The sequence below is a fragment of the Callionymus lyra genome, chromosome 10 (genome assembly GCF_982586985.1).
Source record: "Callionymus lyra chromosome 10, fCalLyr1.hap1.1, whole genome shotgun sequence".
Lineage (NCBI taxonomy): Eukaryota > Metazoa > Chordata > Actinopteri > Syngnathiformes > Callionymidae > Callionymus > Callionymus lyra.
Window position 1 is genome coordinate 19,596,853 of NC_141827.1, and position 27,480 is coordinate 19,624,332.

At 38.0% G+C, this 27,480-nt stretch overlaps 2 protein-coding genes across 13 annotated transcripts in view; one reads left to right on the forward strand and one right to left on the reverse strand.

Moving 5' to 3' along the window:
• The window catches only part of cast (calpastatin), a 32,801-nt gene extending 24,060 nt beyond the window's left edge, over positions 1 to 8,741 (reverse strand). For 7 of the 12 annotated variants that reach the window (XM_087801063.1, XM_087801057.1, XM_087801056.1 and 4 more), the window contains exon 1: positions 3,248 to 3,406. In XM_087801063.1, coding sequence (XP_087657189.1) covers positions 3,248 to 3,322 — 75 coding nt within the window. In that variant the 5' untranslated portion in view covers positions 3,323 to 3,406. Of the gene's footprint in view, positions 1 to 3,247; positions 3,407 to 7,914; positions 8,073 to 8,341; positions 8,475 to 8,657 lie in introns of those variants that run through there. The other 5 variants (XM_087801060.1, XM_087801050.1, XM_087801061.1 and 2 more) reach the window with 3 other exon arrangements.
• Positions 8,742 to 13,292: 4,551 nt separating this feature from the next.
• On the forward strand, positions 13,293 to 26,306 carry pcsk1 (proprotein convertase subtilisin/kexin type 1). Its single transcript, XM_087800910.1, has 14 exons — positions 13,293 to 13,658; positions 15,438 to 15,542; positions 15,619 to 15,741; positions 18,831 to 18,977; positions 19,552 to 19,628; positions 20,241 to 20,329; positions 20,924 to 21,096; positions 21,193 to 21,405; positions 21,471 to 21,571; positions 21,643 to 21,876; positions 23,229 to 23,386; positions 23,453 to 23,586; positions 23,652 to 23,810; positions 24,841 to 26,306. The coding sequence occupies exons 1-14, from the start codon at positions 13,470 to 13,472 to the stop codon at positions 25,234 to 25,236; spliced, it is 2,298 nt and encodes a 765-aa protein (XP_087657036.1). The 5' UTR covers positions 13,293 to 13,469; the 3' UTR covers positions 25,237 to 26,306.
• The last annotated feature ends 1,174 nt before the right edge of the window (positions 26,307 to 27,480 follow it).

The following is a 27,480-nucleotide window of genomic DNA, read 5'->3' on the forward strand; positions in this document are numbered from 1 at the left end:
TCTAAAAATGAATGCTCACTTCTCATCTTCATGGTCATCGAAACGTCACACAAAAACATTTAGGGAGTCCATGATGCACGTGCTAAAACAGTTGCAGTACGTTGACAATTTGCAGCGTTTACCAAGTCTATTAAAAACTTTCTTGACTACCAAGTCTGTTTCACACTTATTATTTAACTATGTCAGTTTCTGTCTTTATTGCGAGAGTTTATTAGGTCGGTTTTCCTTTTGAGCTGCCCAATTTTCCAGGACTGAAAAAGTTTATTAGCTGTCGAAGTTTATTTCAGGTTATTTTGTTAATCAGTTCTATTACTGAAAAATCATACGTCATAAGTTCTCTTCACACTTCCTAGTTAACCAATATAATTCCCCACTTCTAGATTGCCGTGTCAGTTTCCATTATTCCATTATTTTAGATCAATAAACATACCAAGTCTATTTTGTAAACTTGTAGCGCACCAAGTTTGTTAAGGAATCGAGGTTCAATGACTGTAAAGAATCTTAGAACATACTCATGAACTCGTGGCAAAGTTGTGACCACAGTTTGAACCTCCCTCTCTGGTTTCGTCATCTGCAACCGCAGACGTAGATGTCCTCTGCTTTCCTGGTAGTGATTTTAACTTTCCCTCATGTTGACTTACACCGGCACCAACACTTTTTATCGCCACCAAACATCAAAAACAAAAACATTTAGAGAAACCATGGCTGATGTCATGTCATCTGATGTCTGACGCTGAGAATTTCAATCACTATATCATATTGCAGTTTCCAAGTAAGTGTTGGCACGTCTTCATTACCTCGACTTAGTCAATGGTACAAACATCACGCGGCCCCGAAACACACCAGGTGATGAAAACAAATGAGCAGAACTAGAAACAAGTTTGTACAAAACCAAATCCTGCAGGAGCAGATTTTCAGGTGAGACTTATAACACTCTTTTATATAACAGACGTGTCAGAGAGGCCGTGAGGTTTATGATCAGTCAGGTTGCGTTAGCAGTGAAGTCAGGCCTATCAGTGAGGCATGCTGGGTAGAAAAAACAGATCAGACCTTTTGGAAACACTTTAAACAGGAAATAAAAGGAAACTGTTTCTTCCCGAGAAAGGAAATGAAAGTCTGAATTCATGCACATACACAGACACACTCGCCCTCACAGAAAAGAGAATGAGAGTGGGTGAGAGAGAGAGAGGGGGGGAGGAAGAAAGAGAGAGGCAGAGGCAGGGCCTGAGGGTTTGTTGCTGCGTCACACGTGCTGAAGTAACTCATCAATACAGACTCTCTGTCTGTCTGTTTATACATCTGCTTTTGGTAATTAGAAAACATGCCAGCAGAGAAACAGGTTGTGGTTATAAATGAGGTTCAACACCTTGTGACTCGACATCAACTGCTAACACACCCAGCTGGCCAGGGCACAAAAAGAGAAACACTAACAACTCAATGGCTATTTTGATATTAGATTATCTTCAATATCACATGATTCATTTCACGTGACCAAATAATACTAAAGGTAAATGCTCATTCCTGATACAACAAAGTTCAAATAACTCAGGTCAGACATTTTTGTGCGAAAGACAAATAATTATTTCACTCTAACTTACTAGTTAAGCCATAAAATATTTTAAAGAATCTACTATACCAACTAATATTGAGAAAACCCATTGGTTTAACAATTCAGTTCCAAACTTTTAGTAACTTTGATTACTTAGTTAACAAAAACTATTGCTGTTTTCTAGACTACAAAGTCCCAGATCTTTAGAATCTTTCGCATTCATACTTAAAGTCTTCTTTCTAGTTCACCAGACTTCTTTATTAATAGATGCAACTTAACTAGGTTTTGGTTGCTATGGAGGCCAAACCAAAACATCCTTCACCCATATTTTGTATTTACTTCGTACATGTGGAATCCATGGATCTCTCCCATGACATCTCCATTCTTAAGAAAACTGTCACATATTCCTTTAAATTATTCTAAAGGGTTTCCCCGCATTAAAGGAATCTGACCAGAAGTTGTGAGAAAGACTTGCAAATATTTCTGTTAGGTTTTGACATTCCTTAGTACACTTTTCTTTTTCTCACCATATGCTATCTACAACATCTGGTGTTGTTCAGCCAGTTTTCACTTATCTGAGAAGATAAGCAGGAATGAAGCTTTTAAATTGTCTTTTTTCCCGAGCTTTTAGTTTGTTATTAATTGATCGCCAGTATTTAAACAATTATCTATATTTTAAATAACTCTAATTATGATGTGACAAGGAACATGATGCAATTTGTTTGGTGTTGCAGATTACTATCTGGATCCCAAATACTTTTGGTAGTGGATGCTCACTTTTGTCCTCACTCCTAAAATTTGTTGTTGAAGCTAGTCTGGAAGTAGCTTCAACAACAACAGCCACCAGATTTGTTTGTTTTGTATCGAGTGTTTCCTGTCCAAGATTTTTTTTACAGCATCGAACCTTTTGGCCTGTAAAGTGTTTTATGATGTCCATCTGCCTGTTATGTTGCTATTGAAATTCTCTCAGTATTGATCCTCCCTACTGCTGCCCCAGCCGTCATTAATAAAGTATGCAGGGAAAAATTGGACAACAACAAAACAACTTCACAAAGTACCAGGAAACGTTCATGTCTTTGTTTAATCGTTAATGTGCCATTTGGGTATGTTTGTCCAGTGGCTGCTTCCTCCAATATCAGCTACAGCATATCTAAGCGTTTTCCTTATGACCTTAACCCAGCCCTGATAACAAAGTCCAGAAGAACTGTCAGAGGCGAGATAAGTCTGAATTGCGAATATGACTAGGGTTGGTTTACAGAGCATAAAACGTACTTTTGAGCCTCCTCCAGTAAACACACCCTTCCAGATTGCTCCACAGCTGCTCAATCACAGGAGACGTCATAGAAAACTTCAGAAAAAAAATCCATATTTCAGTTTGAAAGACCTGAAATGTTGTTGTTGGTAACAATGCAAGCAGTGTCCCGTTCAAGATTTGACTACTGCAACACATGAACGCACACAGTCCACTCGCAGCGGCAGAACTGCTCACATTCCAGAAGTCAGAGTTGGATTAAAGCCAAGACAGATTTTCAGTGAGTGTTTTTATTACTAAAAAGTTTTCAGCTTACTGTTGAAACCCAGTTAACTTCTGTAGAAGCAGTAACTTTATTTAAAATAACACAAAAAAAGACTCAATTAGAGACTTATCTAAGTGTTCCAAAATCACACACACACAAACACACTAAAAGAGGTACACACCTGCTCCTCCACTGACACATCCTGGAGGCCCGGAGTATCCCGGGGTCCTCGGATCCAGCTCAGTATCTGCCCCATGTTTGCCCAAAGTTCCTCTTAGTGTGTTCTCACCCCTCAGCCTCTGCCTTGACTGTCGGCTTGCAGCATGTTTCCACCACGCGAGGGAGGGAATGAGAACGAGAGGGGGAGGGCGAAGGGAGGAAAGGGGGGGTGTGGCCGTGGAGAGGACAGGAAAGGAGGGGAGGCTCACATGTGTAATCTACCAAACTCTCTGGGGCTATAAGGAGCTGACACCCACCTGACCAGCGGCTACATCCATGCTAGTCCAGAGGGAAACGGACACCACTGCTTACTAGAACACACACCAATGTCTTTCTCTAATTGTTGTTGTCTTTAAACCTGAGAAATGTTATTAAACTCCAAAAGCTTAAAGCAGAAATGTTTGTTTGAAATTGTATCCAAAAAGGTATCTTCAATATAAACTTGGTTTGGTGTATTTTTGAAAGCTATGTCTGCGAAATAGCAGTTTAAATGGGAAAAAACACATCTACTTTTCAACTATATAACCAGGTAAACATTTTAAAAAGACAGGTATAGATCATACAATAATACGTTATAACTAACTGTCACTTCTCTAATTTATTTGATTTTTTTTTTTCAAATTAGCAAGTGAAGTTTTTTCAATACTTCTTACATACTTCCATGTCTCACTCCCTCTCAGTAAACTCATTGCTGCAGCTGTATGTTAACTACTGTACACATGATTTATGCATAACAAATTGGAAACCATTTCTTTGCATTCAGATTAGTTTGTGTTAAGTGTTAAGATATGCCTCTTTACAATCACTTATATAATTAATCAATATTATATATTTTAAATTATTATTTTATATTTATATGGGCACAATGTCCTGGTGCTCAGCATTTCACATTTGTAGCTAAGATTAAAAGTAATTAAGTTGTGCCAAATGTAAGTAATGTGTACGCAAAACCCTGTCAGTAGCCACAGGATTGTCGATAAAGTTGTTTTTGTTTTACATCAGTAACCAAGATATTCTTGTAACTCCACCTGTGTGGCTTTTCCCTGCGATCATAAAACTTTAACCCATCAAGAGGGACACACCCTGATTTAAAGCGACAGAGCGCAAATGTCTCATGCTTCAGCAGAATCTCTGACTTATCCGAAACGAACCAGACTTCATTGCTGCATGACAGATGGAACCTGCTTCATATTTTCATCACAATAGCTTTCCTGCATGTGACTGCGAAACACCTCAACCGTTTTGAAGATGTTTTGTTTTTTTGTTCACCTCACCCATGGGTGGACGGACCAATCAGACTCTGAGAGTGAGTCACAATCAGAAGCACAGACAAAGCTTTTTGTTTCAAGAAACACACCTCAGCATACTCAGAGCTTAATGAAGTTGGGATTAAAAATGATAACCACAGCAGGTGACTCATATTAGGCTCCACAGAATGGCTGTCTTGGTGTTTGGTTCTGTTATTCCATTATTATTTTATGTATTATCTTATTTCATTGTTCTATTTTGTACTGCCACCTTAGAAATCCTATGTTGTGATTACAACACTGCCAACATTGATTCAGATACACAACCTCAAAGACGATATGAACTATGCTGCTGTGGTTTTAAACAATTCAAAGTGCAAACTCAAGGCCAAAAGAGCTTGAAATGTGCATCGTAGGCTTTATATATGTGCATATAAGGTAGAACTTTATTGATCCCTCAGGAGGTCTCCTTCGGGAAATTGTTCTTTTTCCCAAATTATCCATTCATTTATTTATTCAAAATTATTCAAATTATTATTTAATATATTATTAAATTAAAATATATTAAGGGTGTGTAAAATGTGGTTTATTTATGTGACTGTGTTTGCCTCCATTAATATAATATGATTCCCAATCAGTTCTCAAATCAATGCTTTTGGGACTGGACAGAAGCTGCTGCTTTAGGACACATAAGATGACAACACAAGAGAAATTATCGTAATGCTTTTATGCAAAAAATACTAAATAAACTTGTGTTCCAGTTGAATAATTAATTACTTACTTATGTACATTTGTGTTTCACATATTACAAAAATCCAAATCTGTATTAGTTTGTGAAACAAGTAGTAAATTAAAGGGTCTGAAGGTGTTGTCTACCCTGCTGAAGAAGTATGTCATCGTTCGACCAAAAGCACTTGCATGCCTGTACACTGGTCTGCAAACATGTCACAGATACAAGTTCATGCACATTCACTGTTAATTTGCTCAAGCCCACGCCCCGCCTGACACGCCTCTGTCTGCATGGTTTTAGTTCTCATGCCTGGCAAGACTCACACAGCCTGTAGAACCTGCCAGTGCAGCATGATAATGCCTTGTCGGACCTTCAGGGGAATGTCGTCTCTGGTGGTTTTTGTCTGGCCCAGCATGTCAAATCTTGATGGATGTAAGATGACACTTAACAAAATAACCTAACTTTATATTTAGAGCTATAAGTCGCTGCTGGCTCTCTGCCAAGTGGATCAGTCCTAAAGACTTCACGTGTCGACAATCATGCTAAAATAGAAAGTACAGTTCACACCCTTAAGATAGGTTTAAACTCCAAATAAATAAAACAACTGCATTAAAAAACATCCAGATTGTGGACTTGCATGTTGAGAACAGCTGCAGACAAATATTTATTACTAACTAACTATGAGCAGAGGGCTCAGCAGAGGGAGACAAACACCGACGATTTATCACCTTGTCTATTTCAGACTCAGCAATAGTGACATAACCGCAGGGTACAATTTGGAATAAAGGTGCAGCACAGAAACACTAATATCATCACAGGGTGCCAAATCTGGTAAGAACTTGTTGTTTGCATCCAGATGAATAACTGATCAGTGTCAATCATACCAAGTTTATGCATCAGCATCTAAAAAAATCTAAATGGGTGCAGCAACAAATTTTACGGCCCAGAACACAAACAAACAAAGAGAACAAGAACATCAACCCAGACCGCTTGAGAAAAATTATTAGGATAATATTTGACAGGCCCAGACATGAATGCTATAATTCTCCTAATTGCAATTGAAAGGAAATCTTTTTTAAATGTTAAGATCAAAATGGCAAAATATATTTTCGTTGTAAAAATCTAAATGTTTGAACCTCTTTATAACAGTGAATATAAGCTATAATTGTATATTCTATTTGTTTAATACCTTGTTTAAATGTACTGACGTGTTGCTGTATAAAAGCTATACTTTCCTTATTCTAGTTTTTAAATTTAGAACATTTTGACATTTCTACTAATACTTAATACTGGCTCAATATGTTTGCAAAATGTTTAATGGAGTTTGAATCACAAGTTAGTTAAAATATAAGTATATATAATATACACAAGCAGGTCATTAATTCAACTTAATTTATCAAAATAGTTGTTATTAAATTATTTATTGTGTATGGTGCTGATACAGCAACTGGTTGAATAAAAAAAAAACATCCCTATAAATGACATTTACAATTAACTAACTTTTCATATGGAATTTATATTTCTGTCACAGTTTAAAAATAATGTTTTCATTTCAATTCCAATTGGAATTATTATTTGGTTTTATCAGAACACATGTACATTCAGCATGGAAAAAGGAATAAACAAGCTAGATTATTTAGTAAAACAAAACAGGCCAGAATAATCTGTTCAAATATTATTCTATTCATTTCTTCATCCATTCGTAAATGTTCTGCCACTTTCACGGGAAATAAATAAGGCTCAGACTTCCTTCTCCTCAGAAACGTCTCCTAGCTTCTCTGGTCATCCTCGGTCATACTGAAGAGCAGTATTTTTACTTCAACTGAGAGTGTGAGGGGCATTCTAGTGGTCCATGTAGAAGAACTTTTATTATCACCACTGAGGAGATTATATGATCGTCATAAATAAAAATAGCTGTACTATTTCAGTGACTGGTCAAATTTAGTATAAAAAGACAGCTTTTCATTTACAAGCATAACGAAACATAATTTGTTATCTCATTCTCCAGTTGCAGCACCAAATATTTTTGTGGGGGGCAGAAAAAGGTTTGAGGACCCTCGCTCTAGATTTCCTTTGAACCCATTGTTGGAATGCCTGAGTGTAACTCCCTTCAGACAGTGAGAATAGTTTTGCTCTTGGACTTTAACTTGGACCACACCTGAGGCTACTATAGTAAACTCGGAGAGACACACACAGGAATATTAATTATTTCCCAGGAAACTTCTCCTCACAGAGACATCTCCAAGCTGCTTCAAAAAAGTGGTTTGTTATTATAAGCCTCGGTTTGTCAAAGGATGTTAAAAAAAAAAAGACATTCTCAACAGGATGCAACCAGTCGAGACCTTTCTCTTTGTTTAAGTTTCATTTGTCAACCGTCTGTTAATGTATCTGTCGCTTACACGGGTTAATTTCCTGATAACTGAGTTTAATGAATAACCAGCCATGAAGTCCTCAAACAAACACATACCTCCACTGTTATTAATGACGATTGGCATATTTTAATGTTGTCAAGAATCCTTTGAACAAATGCAAAAGTTTGATAGGTGTAATAAATTAAGCGTCTGAAAGAAGTGCCAAAACCTCATTTTTAGAGTTATTAAAAAGCTTGGCCCGAGGGTTGAGATGCAGGTAAAGTGAGGAGAGAGTACTTACGAACTCCCAGAAAGCAGCGTAAGCCATGATGAGGGATTAAGAGGTGAAACGCAGTCCTGGAATATAAAGGTTACGCCTGACAGTCCTGACAGTCCTCACTGCAGGAGCCTGCTAAGATAGTGTGCCACTCCCCACACTTCACACCGTCACGCTTGTACAGAGGCTGTTTCTGGGAGATGACAGAACTGTCCCTGCCAATGAACTCTGAAGAATTATCAGGCATTAACGTGAATGTTTGAGTGTCCCACCCACAGACTCCCTTAGTGGCAGACTAGTTTTTAAGGAAGGAACTTGAGTTCTATTGTTGAAACACGCTGCCTTAATGGCGATTACTCACCCGCTGCCTACGTGGGTGAAACTAGAAAGTTGCTTGCACAACGTTTTGACACTGCTGGTCTTTTTTATCAGAAGGTAACATCTTACTCACCTCGTCTGCCTCATTCTTCTGTTTGTGATGTCCATGTCCTCTCCTTTTGTGTGGCATCTTTCCTCAGGTCAAGTTTTTCTGTATGTGAAGAACCGAAGGGTAGATCAGAAGGCAGCGAAATAACTTGCTCCTCCTGTTGAAGAAACTTCTGGCATCAGAGCAGTTGGCACACGATACATGTCACTTTCAAGTGCGTATATGTGCAACAACTGGTTTTAAACACACGACTAGAGTTCCATATTTAAACTCTTTTGAAGTTGCAACAACACATTTATTTTATTTCCATTCATGGCAGATAGAAGTTTTAAAAACTTACAGCGGGTGAATGTTTCCCCGAAAGTTGTTTTTTTTTTTTTCTCTTTTTTTTGGACAGACACGCCCGTAGAGAGAGGGCTGACGTTTGTTTTCCACTCTGGGGGATGTTAGTGCAATGCTGCCCCCTAGTGTCGCGTGGTGGGAAAGACATAAGCGATTTTAATCATGCACACACTTTGAACATTAAACAAAGAATTCACAAACTACATTTTTTTTAAATATAAAAACGTGTTCAAAATAAATAGTACCTTCACTCGTTTATTCTTTTTTTTTTTACTTTTAACGGCAACGATACCTTCAAATACATATTAGTAAGTAAGTAAGTAAGTTAGCGTGTGTAATATATATATGTATATATTATTAAAGACCAATATAAGATAACTTTTCTTGTTGTATGGAATACAACACAGCAGAATCATAATAAAATATAATAATAATTTACCCGTTTCGAGATACATACTTGCCGCCTGATGACTCACGTGCATGAGGAAATAGGGTCCGTGTAGATACAAATACTGTTTTTAAATGCACCAAATGCATAATGATTATTCATTTATTTATTTTTGTTAGAGGGAAAATAATTTAAGCTTATTTTTAGAGTTTGAAAATATGTTTCATTGATTTTTTTATTTTGCTTTAATTATACTTCGTTTTGCACTCCCATTCACAGTATGAAATACAAGATTTGTTTTTATTATTATTGATTTTTTCCATTTTTATTTATTTATTTATAATTCTTGGATTCCAGATGAAACCATGTAAATACTAATATATACACACTGCCTCAATCTATAAAAGTTATACATTAACACTTTCAACGTTAAAATATATCACCTTTAATCAAACTGTGTTTTTTTTCCATTACAATTATATTCATAAGTGAATAAAATTATGGCTGAAAAATCGGCAAAACAAGATTCAAATTTCCTCTGACCTCTGTTCCCAGTTTCCGTGCTGATAACAGACTCCACTCTCAAGTTTCTTTCAGCATCTCATGTACAAGGAGTTAAAGTGAATAGGTGACATTCTCTCCAGGCCTTTGTCCATCTGACCTTCTCTCAGCTTGATAAGGGGGTAACCCCTCGTAACATTTACACCTTATCACACTGCAGAGTTTCCATTCAAATGCAGACCAGGATCTCAAGACATTTCGCAGTTCTCCCTGATAAGAGTTGACATTTGTTTCGATTAACCTTTTCACTTGAAGATACATCTTATTGGTGCTTAATCAATTCAATATTTCAACCTATTTTTAATCTAATATGTCAAATTTTAAATAAATAAATGTTTATATATCTATTCATATTATCCTTTTACCTACACAATTATTGTCTTTAGTTTGTGTGCCAGCATTTATCCAAGATAAGTTAGGATTGCTAGGGAAATACATTAAACATGTTAACATAGCAGGAAATACACGTGAGAATATAAAGTTAATGGTAAAATGTTCGGTCAACTGACCGGATACAGCTCTATCACAGCAGGAACGCACATGTGTAGGATATACTGATCAATACTGAGACAGGTCGGAGAGTATTTGCTCCTCAGCTTCACCGGAGCGTCCGCGGTAACAATAAAGTAGACAAAGGATGTTGGCATGACAACACTGTTCGCTCAGACAGGCAGCTCAATGCAATGAGGTGGTGTAGATGATTAAACCGCAGTCGTCCGTTATCACACAGTCGCCCCGCCGTGATGTAAAGTAGGAAAGAAGATGGCGGGGAACGAAAGGCGGGGTACACATGGTCAGAAGTATATGTACAATAAATAGGCAGGATAGACTTTGATTTTGTTTGCTTCTGAAAGGTTTTTACTTCTTATCTATAAGCATATATTGTAAATTAGTGGTCTCTGGGGACCGGTTCAGGTCCGTTATAGAATTGTAACCGGGCTGCACAGAAAAAAAAAAAAATCATATAAATGTTCTTCTATTGATAATTAATGTCTGAAAGGTGTTTTGTTTCGAAAAAAATATATATATATCTTTAAAATAACAATAGCCTGTTACTCTTGAGACATCATGATGCTCATTTCAGTCGTAATATGAATCGATAAACCATTGAAGAGTTGTGAAATAAAATGAGTTTGTGAATATACAGAATCCCTGCTCTAAATGGAGCCCAAAAAAACTTTCTTCCGAGGTTCTGAAACTCTACTTGCACCTGTTGAAGCTCATTCAAATTTAACATATTTTAATTTACATTTCAAATGTATATTTCTAGAACATATCTTAGTGCTTTTCTAGTTATGATTGCTTTAGACGTTTGTTTATATATTAACCAGTCATGTGAATGCTACATTCAAAAGGGTTGGAAACTACTAGTATTGTTGCATCAACAGGATGTGCACTTACACGTCTATTAGCCGCGCCTTATTGATTTCAGTTCAATTACAGTTGGTTGCGACGGCTCCTCATTCCCTGCAGCTTCGCCTGCGTCATCTCGCTGCTAAAAGCCTCGGCTTCCCTTCAATGCCTCTCTGGAGCTGGAAAAATAATTAGTTGCCGACACACAATCTGACATCTGACCTCCACTGTCAGAATTGCTGTGTGCCTTTGATTTGTGTACTGTTTATTGTGTGTCTTCCGTCCAATAATAAGGAAGGCTGTTGACGCCCTGGAAATCACACCCACGTAATGCCAACATGGAGATAGACGAGGTCGGGAAATGACAAGGATGTCAAAGATGTAATCGTCTGACTCATAACCATGACACGCAGCTATCTTTTATTTATTATTGTGGCTTCTTAGTGTGTGTGTGCGTGTGCGCGTGTGTGTGTGTTTGTTACGAGGAAAGTCTTGATGAAAGCTGTTGCTAGGTAAGAGTGGATTACAGAGCTGGAATAGCCCATGAGTGTTTGCTCAAGAGCAGATGACTAAAGCTATCAGTCAATATGAGTCAAGTTACAGAGCTTTCAGCCTCCTTTCACGTTTGTTGAACTAAGACAGGTCTCTCTGTTACCGTTGAACACGACATTCTCAAATTATAATGATAAATGCATTCATATTCTATAAATTAAGCAATATATGGTAAATATTTCCAATATATTGTTATACCGAGTATCATCCAGTTCACACCAGATGGCTTCAACATTAAATAGTATTTTGTATACCAGATATTTCATCCATATACCTTTTTATGTCATGATTTCAATACTACACATTGTAATCTGAAATAAAATGTTTTTTTTCACCGTGTTTAGTGTTTAATTTCTTTCTATTTAAGTAGGTATGAAAATGAAATTTTATGATAATAAATGATGTTACAAACAAAGAGAAAGGACTAAATAAAGAGAGAGAGAGGAAATAACAACAAAAATAGGGTTTGAGGTCAAAGAAAGAAAGAACATTGAGGAAAGGATGACATTGGATTTCAACTATTATAGAAAGGAACTGAAGGAAGAACTACTTAAAGGTTGAATACATAGATCACAAAACAACAACAGAAATACAGAAAGGTAGAAAATGGGACAGTGTACAGAAAAAAGGAGGTAAAGAATGGATTGGCAAACATATTAGCAGACAGAGGGTACATTAAAGGAAAGGATGGATGAAAAAAGAGAATGAACCAAGAGAGAGAAATCAATAAAGAAACAAAAGAAAAAAGGAAGAATCGATCAGAGGTGTCAGTCACACAAAGGGCCAAATTATTTCAAAAGTCTTCTTTGTGATATAGTTTTCTCTTCCAGCATCCATTTTACTCTTATTCTTAGCAATTAAAAACATCAATAATCTCTGTCCCTTATCTTATCTTAAACACTGGCATCTTTACAGGTCACAATATCGACACGAACCTTCATTTGAGAAAACTATTTGGCGGGCCACATAACATGACTTGGATGAACTGACAAATGTGGAGTATGGGGTAAGTAAAGGTAAAAATAAAGAACCATGGAATGGTTGGAAAATGAATTATAAAAGTGGGAAAATATACATTGTAAAGAGCTGGGACTATCAGTGTTTGGAAGAAGGGATAAAAAGGAAGTATGGAAGGAGTCAATTAATAGATCAAAGTTAGGAGGAAACATAAAATAATAAACAAAGGAAAAATAATCAGACAGTAGATTATTGGTAGATTATAGGTTTTTATGGGGAGACAACCAGGAGACAAGAAAGGCTCAATAGATGTGTGTAAAGCTCGTCTCGTTTATTGAAAACTGAAGTCATGACGATGAAAGTTGCTCCTCCCTCTGGTAACGTGGATCTGTCCGCGGTGCTGAAGAATCTTCCTCCTCTTGGTGACTCACTGAGGAAGATGAAGATGAAGACCCATCATCGATCACATGTCTCCCACCAACAACAACATCCAAACAAATGTCACTTGAAGACTGATCGTTGTGGGTTCGGTCCAGATGTGAGGAGGAAGAAAGGAAGGATGGATGCTGGATAAAGTCTTGACTATAAAGCTCGGTTGTTGAGTTACCACCCCCCTCCTCCTCCTCCTCCCTCCTCCTTTCTCCGTGAGGATATTTTTAGTCTCATCTCCCCAACGGCCCTCAACTCACATCACCACGAAGGTAGACGCCAGACTGACGTCAGAGATCGTAACGTGACGCGTGGACAGAAACACACACACACACACACACACACACACACTCACACACAAACACGAGTGGAGGGAGAGAAAGAGACGATTTCATTGACGAGCAGCATCACCTCCTGCATCTGCTGCTCCATCACCAGGAAGGAAGGAGGGAATATTCTCCATCACTCCTAGAAACAGCTTTTATTTATTTTACCAACAGAAGCGAAACATCTTATTTAAAATTCTTTTTTGTTTTCTGTGATTGATTTAAAAAAAAAAAAAAATCTGAGATGGAAGTGAGATGTCGCCCCGCGGTGATGTGCGGTGTCTTCGCCCTGCTCCTCTGCGCGCTCCCCCGCTCTGTGAGCTCCCTGTCCGGGGACCGCCAGTACCTGAACGAGTGGGCTGTGGAGATCCCGGGCGGGATGGATGCTGCGGAGGCGATCGCCCGGGAGCTGGACTACCAGCTGGTCCGACAGGTATGTTTCACCAGCGCGTCCCCAGAAGAACAACAAACTCCGGCAGCTAAATATACTTTTATTTATTGAAACTAAAAAAAACATGATGAAAACCCGCGTTTTTATCACCTGTCGTGTCTCCATGGAAACCATCACTTGATGAATTAGCATTAGCATATTGTGCTAGCCGGAACCAACGCTGTTTTATTATTGTTGTTAATTCTCGGTTCACTGTATTATCATATATTTATTCTGATTTTTATCTACTGTCGTTCTGTATTTTATATAATTCTGAAAAAATGGTAACACACCCTGTTATTTAAAATGTTTATATAAATTGAAAAGCTAAAATAATTTTGATTTATTTTTTATTTTTTACAAAAAAAATGCTGTATGTATTGGCTATTGGAAAAAACAATTTCCCGAAGGAGACCTCCTGAGGGATCAATAACGTTTTACCTTACCTTACCTTACCTTAAAACAGACCCGGTTTTTTTTACATGTGTATATAAATTGAAAAGCTAAAATAATTCAGAATACAATCATTTTGTTTTATACAAGTTATAGTTAATTTAAATGTAATATTCATTAAAAATAGACCCACATTTTTTAAAATGTGTATATAAATTGAAAAGCTAAAATAATTCAGATTAAAAGCGTTTTGTTTTATACAAGTTATAGTTCATTTAAATGTAATATACATTAAAACAGACCCTGTTTTTTTTTAACGTGTATATAAATTGAAAAGCTTAAATAATTCAGATTAATAAGTAAGTAAGTAAGTAAATAAGTAATTTTTATTTGTATAGCGCTTTTCCAGACCAGGGTCACAAAGCGCTTTAACAATCAAAACAATATTCAATAAAGTATATACTTTAAAGATCAAGATAAAACTGATAACACAACAGGAGTTCCAGAAAATCAAGGAAAAGCCTGAACAAATAAAAACGTCTTAAGATGTTTCTTGAAGGAGTCAGTAGATCCATCAAGCGCAAAGAGTGAGGAAGATCGTTCCAAAGCTTAGGAGCAACAGCTTGGAAGGATTTCTCTCCTCTGGCCCTGAAACCGTGTGCGTGGAACCACATAAAATAGTGTTTTATTTTATACAAGTTATCATTATTTAAATGTAATATACATTAAAAATCATCCACCTTACCCGTAAATGCAAGCATTGTAGTATGAGCGACAGAGGACACCCTGGACAGGATCCCTCTTCATCACATGGGGCTTATAAATAGACAACCATTCACACAGGGAAATTAAACATTATTAAATGATTTAATATGTTTTCTTGTTTTTCATACAAACGCTACATGCAAACAGCCTGACAAAAGTTGGAAATCATTTTTTGTGGATTTAATGACATAATTCAAAGTTTCTGTTAGTGTAAGATAATCAATAACTTGAGTGCATTATATCACAAATTAAATATTTCAGTTAAAACCATGAAGAAAAACTATTGATGAAATGATTGATTAAATAGACAGAAATATATGGAAAAGTATATTTTATTATATAACAGAGATATCAACATGATGGAAAAACAATTTAAATATGAATAGCAAAACTGTATTGAACACATGAATTCCCTTTTGTAAACATCTTGAATGCGAAAAAATGATTAACAGTCAGTATCTTCTCAGTTTAGCTGATTCATTTCTCACAAAATATTCTTTCACTTTTATACAGTACAGTTTTGATACATTGCTAATGAGTCTAGGTCATCAATGTGCACTATTACTTTGATCGTTTGCATTATGTCTTGAAATAATTCAACTTCCTTTTTCACTGTTGCATCAGATCGGGGCTCTGCAAGACCATTTCTTATTCAAGCACCGCAGACATCCGAGCAGAATGAAGCGGAGCGCAGGGCACATCACCAGGCGACTCTCGGAGGACGATCGGGTAAGTGCTCGGCTAATTGTAATGGGGATCGTAACCATGATGGTGCATCCATGTGATTCATTAACTCTGTGTGCAGGTGCTGTGGGCAGAGCAACAGTATGAAAAAAGTCGCAGCAAACGTGCATCCCTCGGAGGATGCAGGGACTGCCCGGTGGATAAGCTGTTCGATGACCCCATGTGGAACCAGCAGTGGTACCTGGTGAGTGTAAAATCAGAACCCAGTCTGAGTATATTTCAGTGTGCGATATATTTCATTTTCTGGTTGTTTATTTAGCATTTTTATGGCCGGTTGTGTGCAGAAGGTCTGTATTCCCGTGAGATGTTGTAAAGCTGAATCACAGCAGGACAGAGTCAGAGCTTATCACTGTGCGGAAAGAGCTGATTTGGGATTTGGGAAGCATCGGACTACAAAAAAACAATCAAACAGGCCAAAAAAAATCTCGACATTCTTCTAATATTTTAGCATTAATATTCTTTTTTCTTGCCTTGAGCTTCAATCAAAACATGGCAAATGTAAAAAAAAGTTAGATTCACAAAGTACAAAATCACAGTCACAGGATTGACACACACAAAAAACAATCCCGCCAAAGCTCAGCTAGATCATAGACTTGCAAAGTATCTACATTTATTTTACATATAAGCCGATAACCAGAAGAGTTGAAAAGAAAAGTAAATCATTTAATGTTCCATATGTAGGGCTGGGTATTGAACTTTGGTGAGTATCAAAACATGCTTTGTCATTCGGTGCCAAGTTACAGTACCCACGCGGGTCTTAAACTTCATAATTTCTGTATTATATGGAATAAAACTGATAAATGACAAAGGTTCCTAACATCAGATTGAATTGTCATTCGCTAGCAAGTGTTTTTTTTGCACTGGAAATTATTTGTTTGGTTTTCGACTTCAATAAAAAAGCTTAGAGTGGAAATTTACCAAAGCTCAAAACATATACTCAAGATTTGTACAATGTAGTTATTCTTTGGTTAGAATTCTAAAATCTGTATTGAAACAGGTATTGTTTAGGAACTGTCATCGGTATCAGTACCAGTGTGGATGAATTTCCATTGATACCCAGGCCTATTCACACATGGTCATGTTTAAATATGTGCATGTATTTTGATACAACTATATTTAAGTGCAGGGGTGTTACAGACTACTGGAAGTTTTAGATACAACAATTGTCAAAATGTTTAACCAATCAAAATTGCCTATAACTAAAATGAAACATTGGCATTGTTCTTTTCTATCATTTGTTTTGCTTAAGAGGAACAGGCAGATAGCATCAACCAAGGCATCATTTAAAGTGACTTACATCCTGGCCGCTGATCTAGTAGCATTAATAATCCTGAGAATCATGGGAATCCTGCCAGGAAATGTCACCAAACAACTTTCCAGCTTGTTGAACAGAGGAGAAAATAACGTCCCATGTTTTTTTTCGGAGAATAATGGAGGCAGACAAAAAGATCACAAGGGGAAAAAAATCACACGTTTAATTAAGATCAGTGGAAATATTTGAAAATCAAACGCATTTAAATTCTTAAAAATTCCTCCGGAAATGCAGATGAGACAATGGACAGCTGTGTCCAAAAGAACCATTTGCTTAATTGGGGAAGCTGTTGGTCTGCAGTGAGAGGGATGGAGAGAATATAATCCAGCAGGATGGACGAGTGCAGCGAATTAAGACCCAGAATGGGATTTTTATTTGTAGCACAGAACAACAGGTTTTCAGCACGTGAAAACAGATACATTATTTCCAGACTGTCTTCTTATTTTATGGCTGTAGAATTTTAACACAACACTTAACACAACTCTTTTCCCCAGATTAAAATGAGTATTGTCCATATTTATCTATTTACCTACATCTTTATCATGCTAATATTCAGGTATTTAAGCAGGTGTGGTCAAACTTAAACCGTTCCTTTACTAAAACTGAAATTGATATCTCTTAATGCCCTTTTTTAAACAAGAGTCATGGTCATAGAGTAAAATAAGCACCGACTAACTTGTTTTTTTGCAAAAGTAAAATCACTTTCCAGCTCAATAAACCTTCAAAAACACACATAAGCTGCAAACTTATTTTCCAACACAACTCAATTTGTCTTGCTCCCTCTCAGTGAACTCATCACCTTAGCTGATTTATCTTAATTTTAGCATCCGTATGCATGTGTATAAAGTACTTAAAAGTAATTGTGTTCTGCTTTTTATTGCTTGTATTACTCTTGACACTAGTGCAGGTGAATAAGGTCAGGGTTGTGAAGGTCAAATGCTACTATAATGACAACTTCATTAATGTAAAAAAAACTGATGAAGACTGGTGATATATTAATGCTAAGGTGCTAAATCATGATTATGGGGGCCTGTTATTGTGGTCAACAAATGCAGATTTCAAAACAAGGGAATGTTGGATGTGTAGAATATCAAATAGAGATTAATAATTCTTGTGTCATCGGAATGGAGCTGCTTTACATTGTCGTCAGCAGCTTGATGTTGTGTTATTGTTCCAAAAGGGTGCGTCACTGGAGGTAAACAATTACGACAAATTGCTACAATTTTCTCCCGTTTTTCTGTGGTTGTTATGTGAAAATGTAGGTATACTGTGTTCGCCTTGCATACGCTGGAGTCGTGCGATGAGACGAGAGGCAGGAACCGAGAGATGCAATGACTGATAATTGAAACGGGCTATGAGTCATACTGGTAACTTGAAATTCACCACGTCTATAAGAAGACAAAGGAGTGTGAATCCAGGGTGTTAATTGACTCTGTTAATAAACCCCCTTAAAATGTATGATTACATCCGTTTTTCTTCGGTTTGATAATCTGCTACATATCCGCAGTTCTGTTCTCTGTCAGCTTCAAATGATGGAAGGAGTGTTTGAAAAAAATAAATATTGGAAAAGCAAGGCACAGAGAGAGAGAGAGAGGATATACATCAGATGGATGAGTCACATCTTGGTGTTCTGCAGTGTTTGTGCATAATGCGCAAAAGAGCGAAAGAGTAAGAGACGGTTGTGGTCATGAATCACGCCCAGGCAGGCAAACATCTGATCACTCTGCATCCATCTCTGTTGACTTTTACTGGCTCTCACGCTCACCCGCCACAGAGAGATTCCACGACCACTGACCGAAGAAGCACAAAAAAAATAAAGTGGCCTCACACTCGAGACAATCCACCAGAAAAGGTCAGCAGAAGTGAAGCTGAAAGACTCTGATCTGACTAACCTTTCCAGCACTTAAAGAGGCTGCTTTGACTAAGTCCTCCCATAATTGTTTCTTTTGTTTTTTTTCTAGCAAGACACTCGGACGTCGTCCTCACTGCCCAAGCTGGACCTGCATGTGATCCCGGTGTGGCAGAAAGGCATCACGGGAAAAGGGGTGGTCATCACGGTCCTGGACGACGGGCTGGAATGGAACCACACCGACATCTACTCTAACTACGTAAGACATGGTTTCCATGGAGACAGCCCTGTCGTCTGGGCCTGCTGTTGCCATAGCAACGCCACTGGCGACACCTTACAAGTAGCCTCGAGTCTAATAAATACATTCGGCAGCTTCCTTTTAAATGATTCATCTCAGCTCTTTGCCCTAATGAGTGTGGATGATGCCGGGGCAGAAACTGTGGTTTTAAAGCCGCTGCTCTCAGATGGAAGATAGAAGATAGAAGATAGAAGATAGAAGATAGAAGATAGAAGATAGAAGATAGAAGATAGAAGATAGAAGATAGAAGATAGAAGATAGAAGATAGAAGATAGAAGATAGAAGATAGAAGATAGAAGATAGAAGATAGAAGATAGAAGAGCGCCACTTACAGTGGGAAGGAATGAAATTCTGTGTGACAACAGAGCTGCTGAAACGACTCTCTCTGTAATGAAGTAAACACAGTTTAGCCAGGGAGCCGTAATTAAGCAAAATACACGTCCTCTTTGATCCTGGAACACTGGTATTAAAGTCTGACGGATGATATGTAGATGGTTATATCACATTAACATGTTTGCAATCTTGTGTCTTACAGGACGCTGCAGCAAGCTTCGACTTCAACGACAATGACCCCGATCCGTTTCCCAGATATGACTCCACCAACGAAAACAAGTGAGTTGACTGGAAAGAGCAGGAAGTTTGAATCCAAACAACATTTATTTCGCAATAACGCCAACGATGGCACACCAACATCTGGGTTGTGGTCGTCTGCATTTGTCTTGTGGCAAAATAAACTCCCAAAGCTAATGGACAGTGGCGTTCCGAATTTCCAAATCTTTTGAATTATTCACCTCCCTCTGCGGAGACAGCTTTCTCCCTTTCTCCAACTGTGTTGAGAGAGCATGATCCAGAGCACTGCTGCCACCTCCGTTCACATTGAGCTCATTGCTAATGCTAAAAAAATATATAATTTCAAATGCTAAAAAATGTATGGTATTATAAAGATCAGAAACCTTACAAGAACACGACGTGTTAATACAAGGACTGGGACGACTCGGCTTCTAAACTAATACAGAATGATGTTGCAGAGTAAAACAAAACATGTTTCACAATTCCAGAAGGAATGAAAGAGAGTTTTATTAACTGATGAAAACAAACCAAAAACATTTGTGGCAGTAAAATAAATGCCGGCTGTGTTCCCTGAGAGATTTTTCCACTTTTTCAATCAAACAAGACAAATACAATTTAGCCTTATTTTTATTTCTAACTTCTGTTTGCTCATAGGCATGGGACCCGGTGTGCTGGTGAGATCGCGATGCAGGCAGACAATAATAAATGTGGAGTTGGTGTGGCCTTCAACTCTAAGGTTGGAGGTAAGTTGATCTTTTATAATATTGATGTTCTGAAAATACAAAATAGATCCTCAGGTTGTATATTTGTATATTTTATAATTGATGTTGTCAGTATGTTATTAGTGCATATTTATCCTCATCTTGGTGTCACTTATGTGATTTTAGAAAATGCTGAAACTGTTAAATGTGTCATAATATATATGCCTACAATATATTTTTTATTGCATCTTTGGTCATTCTTGCTGTCACAGCATTCTCCATCTTCTCTCTCACTCATCTTCCTTTTTCAATATTATCCTCTTGATTGCCTCATTCATCATTGAACATCATCGGTTCTACTCATATTTTTCATCTCCAAAATTCTCAGTCAAACAATGTCTCTTGTCTAAAGATGTCCTTCCACACTCTGCAAACATAAATCAAATATATTTTTAACCACTAATATCATGTAAAGCTTATCTTTCACTCTTTCTGCTGCTTAGATGTCACACTTGTTTCCACCCTGCCTACACCCTCTTCTTCACCTCCCATCTTCTTTGTCTATTATTCTTAATAATCCCACTCTTTTTCCTCGGATGTCTTATTCATTCATCATTATTATTGTTTATCTCTCAGGTATTCGGATGCTGGATGGTATCGTGACCGACGCGATCGAGGCCAGCTCAATTGGATTCAACCCAGACCATGTAGATATATACAGCGCCAGTTGGGGGCCCAATGATGACGGGAAGACCGTTGAGGGTCCAGGACGACTGGCCCAGAAAGCCTTTGAGTATGGAATCCAGAAGGTAAATGACCTGGCTAGCTAGGGTCTATGACATTGACACCAGCGGTCACATTGGTAGTTTTTTCTCTACTAATCTCACACTACTTGTGTCTTGTAGGGCCGAGGGGGAAAAGGCTCTATCTTTGTATGGGCGTCAGGCAACGGTGGGCGCCAGGGGGACAACTGCGACTGTGACGGCTACACAGACAGCATCTACACCATCTCGATAAGCAGCGCCTCCCAGCAGGGTCTGTCCCCGTGGTACGCAGAAAAGTGCTCGTCCACGCTGGCCACAGCCTACAGCAGCGGAGACTACACCGACCAGAGGATCGTAAGTCATGAGTTGTGAACACTGAGATGAAAGTTTCAAGATTCACAAGATGTATCTACTTTCAGACGAGTGCCGATCTGCATAATGAGTGCACACAGACTCACACCGGGACGTCGGCCTCCGCCCCGCTGGCTGCTGGGATATTCGCACTAGCTCTTGAACAAAAGTAAATATCAAGTTTCTTTTTCTTTTCTTTTTTCCCAAGATTCATAAATAACTTCTGCCTCCTCCTCTCAGTCCAGACCTCACCTGGAGAGACCTGCAGCACATCGTGGTCTGGACGTCAGAGTACGACCCTCTGGCTAATAATCCGGGCTGGAAGAGGAACGGTGCAGGACTGATGGTCAACAGTCGCTTCGGATTTGGCCTCCTTAACGCTAAAGCTCTGGTCGACCTGGCTGACCCGGCTACCTGGCAACACGTGCCTGAGAAGACGCAGTGCATCGTCAGGGATGACTCATTCCAGCCGAGGTACGTGTGAGTTAGATCTCCCCGTCCACCATCCCCAAATCTTATATGGCTTTATTTTTTATGATTAATCGAGACCCCGGCAAAGTGCTCAAATTTTGTCGCCCACAAGAGGTTTAGATGATACTGGCTATCTAATAACCTCATTATTAGTTCAACTCTACATATTACTTAAAATTAATGGAAACCTTATTCCCCCTCTTTTCTTCCTTTTCTTTGTCTTCTTTTTTATGGATATATGTTTTTTATATTTTTCGTAGTGCTTTTATATCATAAAAAAATATATACAATGAATAAAATATTACACAATTTATTTTAAAGCATCATAACACTTTTTTTGCATTGCTATTTATTTTACATTTTATGAAATATGCTTTTTCTTTAGAATATAAAAAATAAAATAAAATAAATGAAATATTATAAAATAAAATAAACTTTAAAGCTTTATTTCATTCTTAATTTGTCCCTTCCTATTTTCGGCCATTAACAGTCCCAAGATTTGTGGAGTATTATGAGGATCAGAGCGCCATCTGTTGACAACTCGTAGGTGCTTCACGCATGTTCTTCCTCCGCCTCTAATGTGTGGCTTGCTGACAATCGCCTTACCATTTCAAAAAAGATTAACATCTGGATTATTTTTAAGATGCATCTGCTCCTCGATGTCGTCTTAAGATTCACTGGGCTTCCAGTCAAACTGTTCTTATAATCTGGCTGCTTGTGCTCCGGGATTTTGTCAAATCTCCTCATTCATAGAAATTGCTAAAACCTGTTTATTGCTAAAGAAGAAAAAAAAATGTTGTTTTATAAATCCACAAACCTGGATAGTTCATTATCATTTCCCAGTTTTCCTTGGGATTAGGAGCCGTGATGTGACGTAATATTACCTTCACACATCTCTGTCTAATCTGGAGGATTTGTAACCACATTTTTGTTGATGCCCAACAGTCCACATCCCTCTTCTGAAATCCATTTGATTACAATCTTAAAAAAATGATAAAGATAAAAAGAGTGTAGGTAGTTGCTCTGTACTATACGACTACAATTTGTACTGTTGACCTTTTAATCAAGCAAGTATTCCAACCAATCCGTTTTAAACATGAATTTTACATTACTGTCAGGAAAAAAACCTTTTTCAACATCTACTATCATGAATAGCCACGTGCTGCTTGAACCCATTTCCGTTAAGGAAACATTGTCTTTGTAATTGCAGAAATATTTGCGGGTAAGTGGTTGTTTAGTAAATCTAGGAACTGGTCATAAAGCCTTGGGGATAAAAGAGTTTAACAGAGCAGATCGGTTTTGTGATTGCAATTTGTTTGTTTGCATCATCTCTTGCTATTTTAATTCCTCTCCAGGGAGCTGAAGGCAGCAGGGGAGATCACCATAGAGATTCCAACCCGAGCATGTGCAGGACAGGAAAACGCAGTCCACTCTTTAGAGCACGTGCAAGTGGAGGCCAGTATCGAGTACACCAGGAGAGGCGACCTGCACATCACACTGACTTCCCCTGCCGGTTAGAATCAAAGAAAACTGAGAATTAAAAAATATATATATTCCTAAATGGTTCCTTCTTCTGCAGGCACCACCACTGTGCTGCTCGCCGAGCGAGAGAGAGACACGTCTTCCAATGGATTCAGGAACTGGGACTTTATGTCGGTGCACACGTGGGGCGAAGATCCAGCTGGAGCATGGACGCTGAAAATCACAGACACAGTGAGTTCCATAATTCAGTTGTTTTTACGTTATGAAATTAACATCTGGCCATCTTCGATCATCAGTCAGGACGCATGGAGAACCAGGGTCGGATTCTAAACTGGAAGCTGATCTTACACGGAACATCTGAGAAGCCTGCACACATGAAGAAGCAACGGGTGTATGTCCCATACAACGCGGTGCAGAACGACAGGCGTGGAGTCGAACACATGGACATGATGGAGGTGAGAAGGAAATTATAACCAAAAGCTTAAGTTACAAATGAATGTTTGAAAAAAATCACAGTGAATAGCATCAATGTTTTTTCCAAATGTAAAAGAACGAGTCCAGGTGTTTTTAAGAGTAAAATCCTAATGATAGTTTTAGCCAAATAAATTCCTTAATCAATAATTCCTAATCATTATATGATTTGATATTTCTGACAGAAGGGGGATAAAAATTGGGCTTAATATAATGGAAAAACTGACTAAAAATAAAAGTTACAAAATAGTGTAGATGTCGTTACATTGATTTCCTGAAATTATGAAAAGAAGTTGAACATGTTATTGGACTTTGTTAAACTTTTTTTATTTTGTATTTTAATAAACATTTTTTAAATTCTATTACATAATTATATTTATGTCCAACATGCCCATCATAAGCGGAAATAAGTAAGTAGGTAATGGTTATTTGTAAAGCATAAGGCAAATAAACCACAAGTAATATTATAATACAATATGTATATATATATATATATATATATATTTTTAAATAATAATAACTATTTAATATGACATTTAGCCTGTCCTTTTTTTTAACACAACAGAAAAACAAAAAGATAAAAACAATATATTGTTAATAAAAAAGAAATGTGCAATGATGGAAGTGTATATTGTTAAGTGAATGTAGTTCCTAATTATTACTCATTGCTGCCAGTGTTAATATGATATTTTTGTCACAGTACAAAATAAATGCTGAATGTTAATCAATTAAATCACTTTCTGAGGGACTCCATATTCCTTCATTTTTTTAGATTCATCCTTCAACAAACATGTGATTTGTTCGGATTGTAGACGTTCAGAGATTCATCCTATCTATTGAGTAATGCTTGGTCCGGCCATACTCTTCCATGTCAAAGCTATTCATGTATTTGCATAAGAATGCACTTTTAGGCCTTATTAGCACTTTGAGGCCTTGTTTGACGAAAAGTGCAATATAAATAAAATGTATTATCATTATTATTATTTTTAATCATTTGTCTTTGGTTCTTCGCAGGAGCCAACCGAGGCCCAAGTAAGTCAGAGGTCTTCACAAAACCAGAGGCCCTCAGGTCCTGAAAAAGAGCCCCAGGACTCCCCCACTCAAGCCTTATTGAGACTCCTCCAAACAGCATTCAACAGGCAGACACCTGTCCTCCAGCAGGCCCCGAGCTCCTCCAGGTTCTCCCCCTCCTCCAAGAACCTGCAGCCCAGCAGAAGCTTCTCCCCTCCGGCGACTCGTCTCCCCCCTCAGAAGCTCTACCAGGCTCTAGACATGATCAACAAGTACCGGCAGCCCGACGACAGCGTCTACAGTGACTATAGCGACGGCTTCTACAACAAACCCTACCGGCACAGAGACGACCGCCTGCTGCAGGCCCTCTTCCAGATGATCGACGAGGACCAGAACTGAAGAGCGGAGGCAGTGGAAACGTGAAGAACAGATGATCTAGTTGCTCTCCCAAATCCTTTATTTGCTTCTCAAAAAAAGTGCTGCATCTATCTCTTCATCGGAAAATTCCTTTAATGGTGTTAATTTGTGAGTCTTGTTGAGGCGCCCCCCTGCTATTTCCACCATGTAAGTGGTATCACTGCCTGTCTAAGCATGCTAATATTAGTGATGACGTCATTATATAGAGACAATGATTGTAAACGCTTTCGGTAGATTTACTTTAACAACCCAACGACAACAACAACAATAACAACTGGAAAAAGTCTCAGCACCGACTGGGTCGAATCGTCCTGCTATTTAGAAGTTGACGGTAATCTCAGGGTGTCAACAAAGCTGTGTATGTGAAATATATGGAGAGATATGCGACGACAAAGTTAAAGAGCGAGTCAATCTGACCTCCAGAAGTGACGTAGCAAAACATACAAACAACTGATTAAGCTGTTTGTTTTGTATTAAACTTATGCTGCATTAAATGAAATATTTTTCTAAGGATCCTCATAGTTTATGAAGATGATATATATGAGCATATATAGTATAAAACCTGTTTTGGTTTGTGTTCTCGTGGGGCTGATTAGTGAAAAGACCAACATCAACAAAGGAAGTTTGCGTCAACTGTTCACTCATTGAACAGATGGACGAGGCTTCGCGAAGCTTCGCTCGCCCGACACTCCAACAACCACTGCCAAATGATGAACTGTCAGCTTGTGTCTATTCAGGTGTGTGTATAAATGTCCATCCATCTGTTTGTTTCCTGTGTTATTTATTCTCTATCACGCTCTAGAGTAGAAGCTCTGCACACTCATCTTGACGCCTTAATATTATGAAATGTTTATGACACGGGTAGATCCGAAGCCTCCAGTCTGGACTTGTCAACAACGGCAGGTGATTTTCGAGGGGTTGATGTGCACACTGTAAGATCCATCCTTCAGTATAGCCTGTGATCTCTTCTGTTGTTTACACCAAATTATGTTCTGTATAGATGTAGGAATCTAAGAGATTTATCAAAAATAAATTGCAAAGTGACCTCTGGAGTCTGTTTGAAGTTTTCCTCTCTGTGCCCCAACATGAGGCCTTGTGGCAAACACAGAGTTTGTTCATTTTTGTGTTGCAATTTAACTTCCGGTGGCTGGATGGCAGCAGTCGTTATGTTCTCCGCAGCCGAAGGAACAACGAAATGCAGTGTGATCCTGGCAATGACTGAGGACGAGAGAATCCAGCACTTGAAGTTTGGACATATTTTAGTTTCAAAACAAATTAAATCAGAAACAACTTCATCAAGTGTCATGTGGTCTGTAATAAATTCTGCAAGGAAGTAAAATATTAAGCGCTCGTTTTTGCTGCCATTGTAAATATGGTATTTTCCCTCGCAAACTAAGTGCTAAATATTCTTCTAATAAAATTGATTTGTTTTTATAGATTTCTCTTAATCTTGTACATGTTAAGCATGCTTTGAAGTAACAGTAAAGTCTAATAATATTTTTTAAAAGTGGTGATAGCAGTATCAGTATAGTTGTATGTTTGTTCAGAAACTGTTTGGTCACCATATCTTGATCTGGTGCTCAACACTCACTGTGTGTCACTGTGCGCCACATAACCAGCAGATTTCAGGGTCACTTGACTGAGAGGGTAAACTTCAGAAACAAAAAATGGTTTGGATTCCACAAAGTGATCAATAAATTGTACACAAAGTGTGTCATCTTCCTTAAGACTCCTGTGTTTAAGACTAAAACTAATGCGAGTCCCTGAAGACTTCAACATTCCCCTCATACTTCCACCTGTGACCTGTGACCTTCTGAACCCCCATTTGTGTTATTTATCTGCCAATTTTGTTCACTTGTTTGTTGTTTCCACAGGACGAGTCAGAGTGACCCGGATACAGCTGCTCTTGTTCTGTGTCGCGTTCGCCCTCAATATCTGTAGGAACATAGTTTATTGATGTCAACAATGAAACAGAAGCTTCCGATAATAGTTGAAATTGTCACAATATATATACATGGTGGAACCCAAGACCAAGAGTAACCAGCAGACAACTTTTAAAATTTGAAAAAAAACAACAATTGAATAAATAAAAAGTCCAAACAATAACAAAAATAATAAACATAAAGAGCCCAATATCTCCAAATGTCCAAAAAACCAAAGCGTCCACAAAACCAGGGAGAGAAACCGGAAAGAACAGGAAACCTGCGAAACAGAAAATAAAACAGG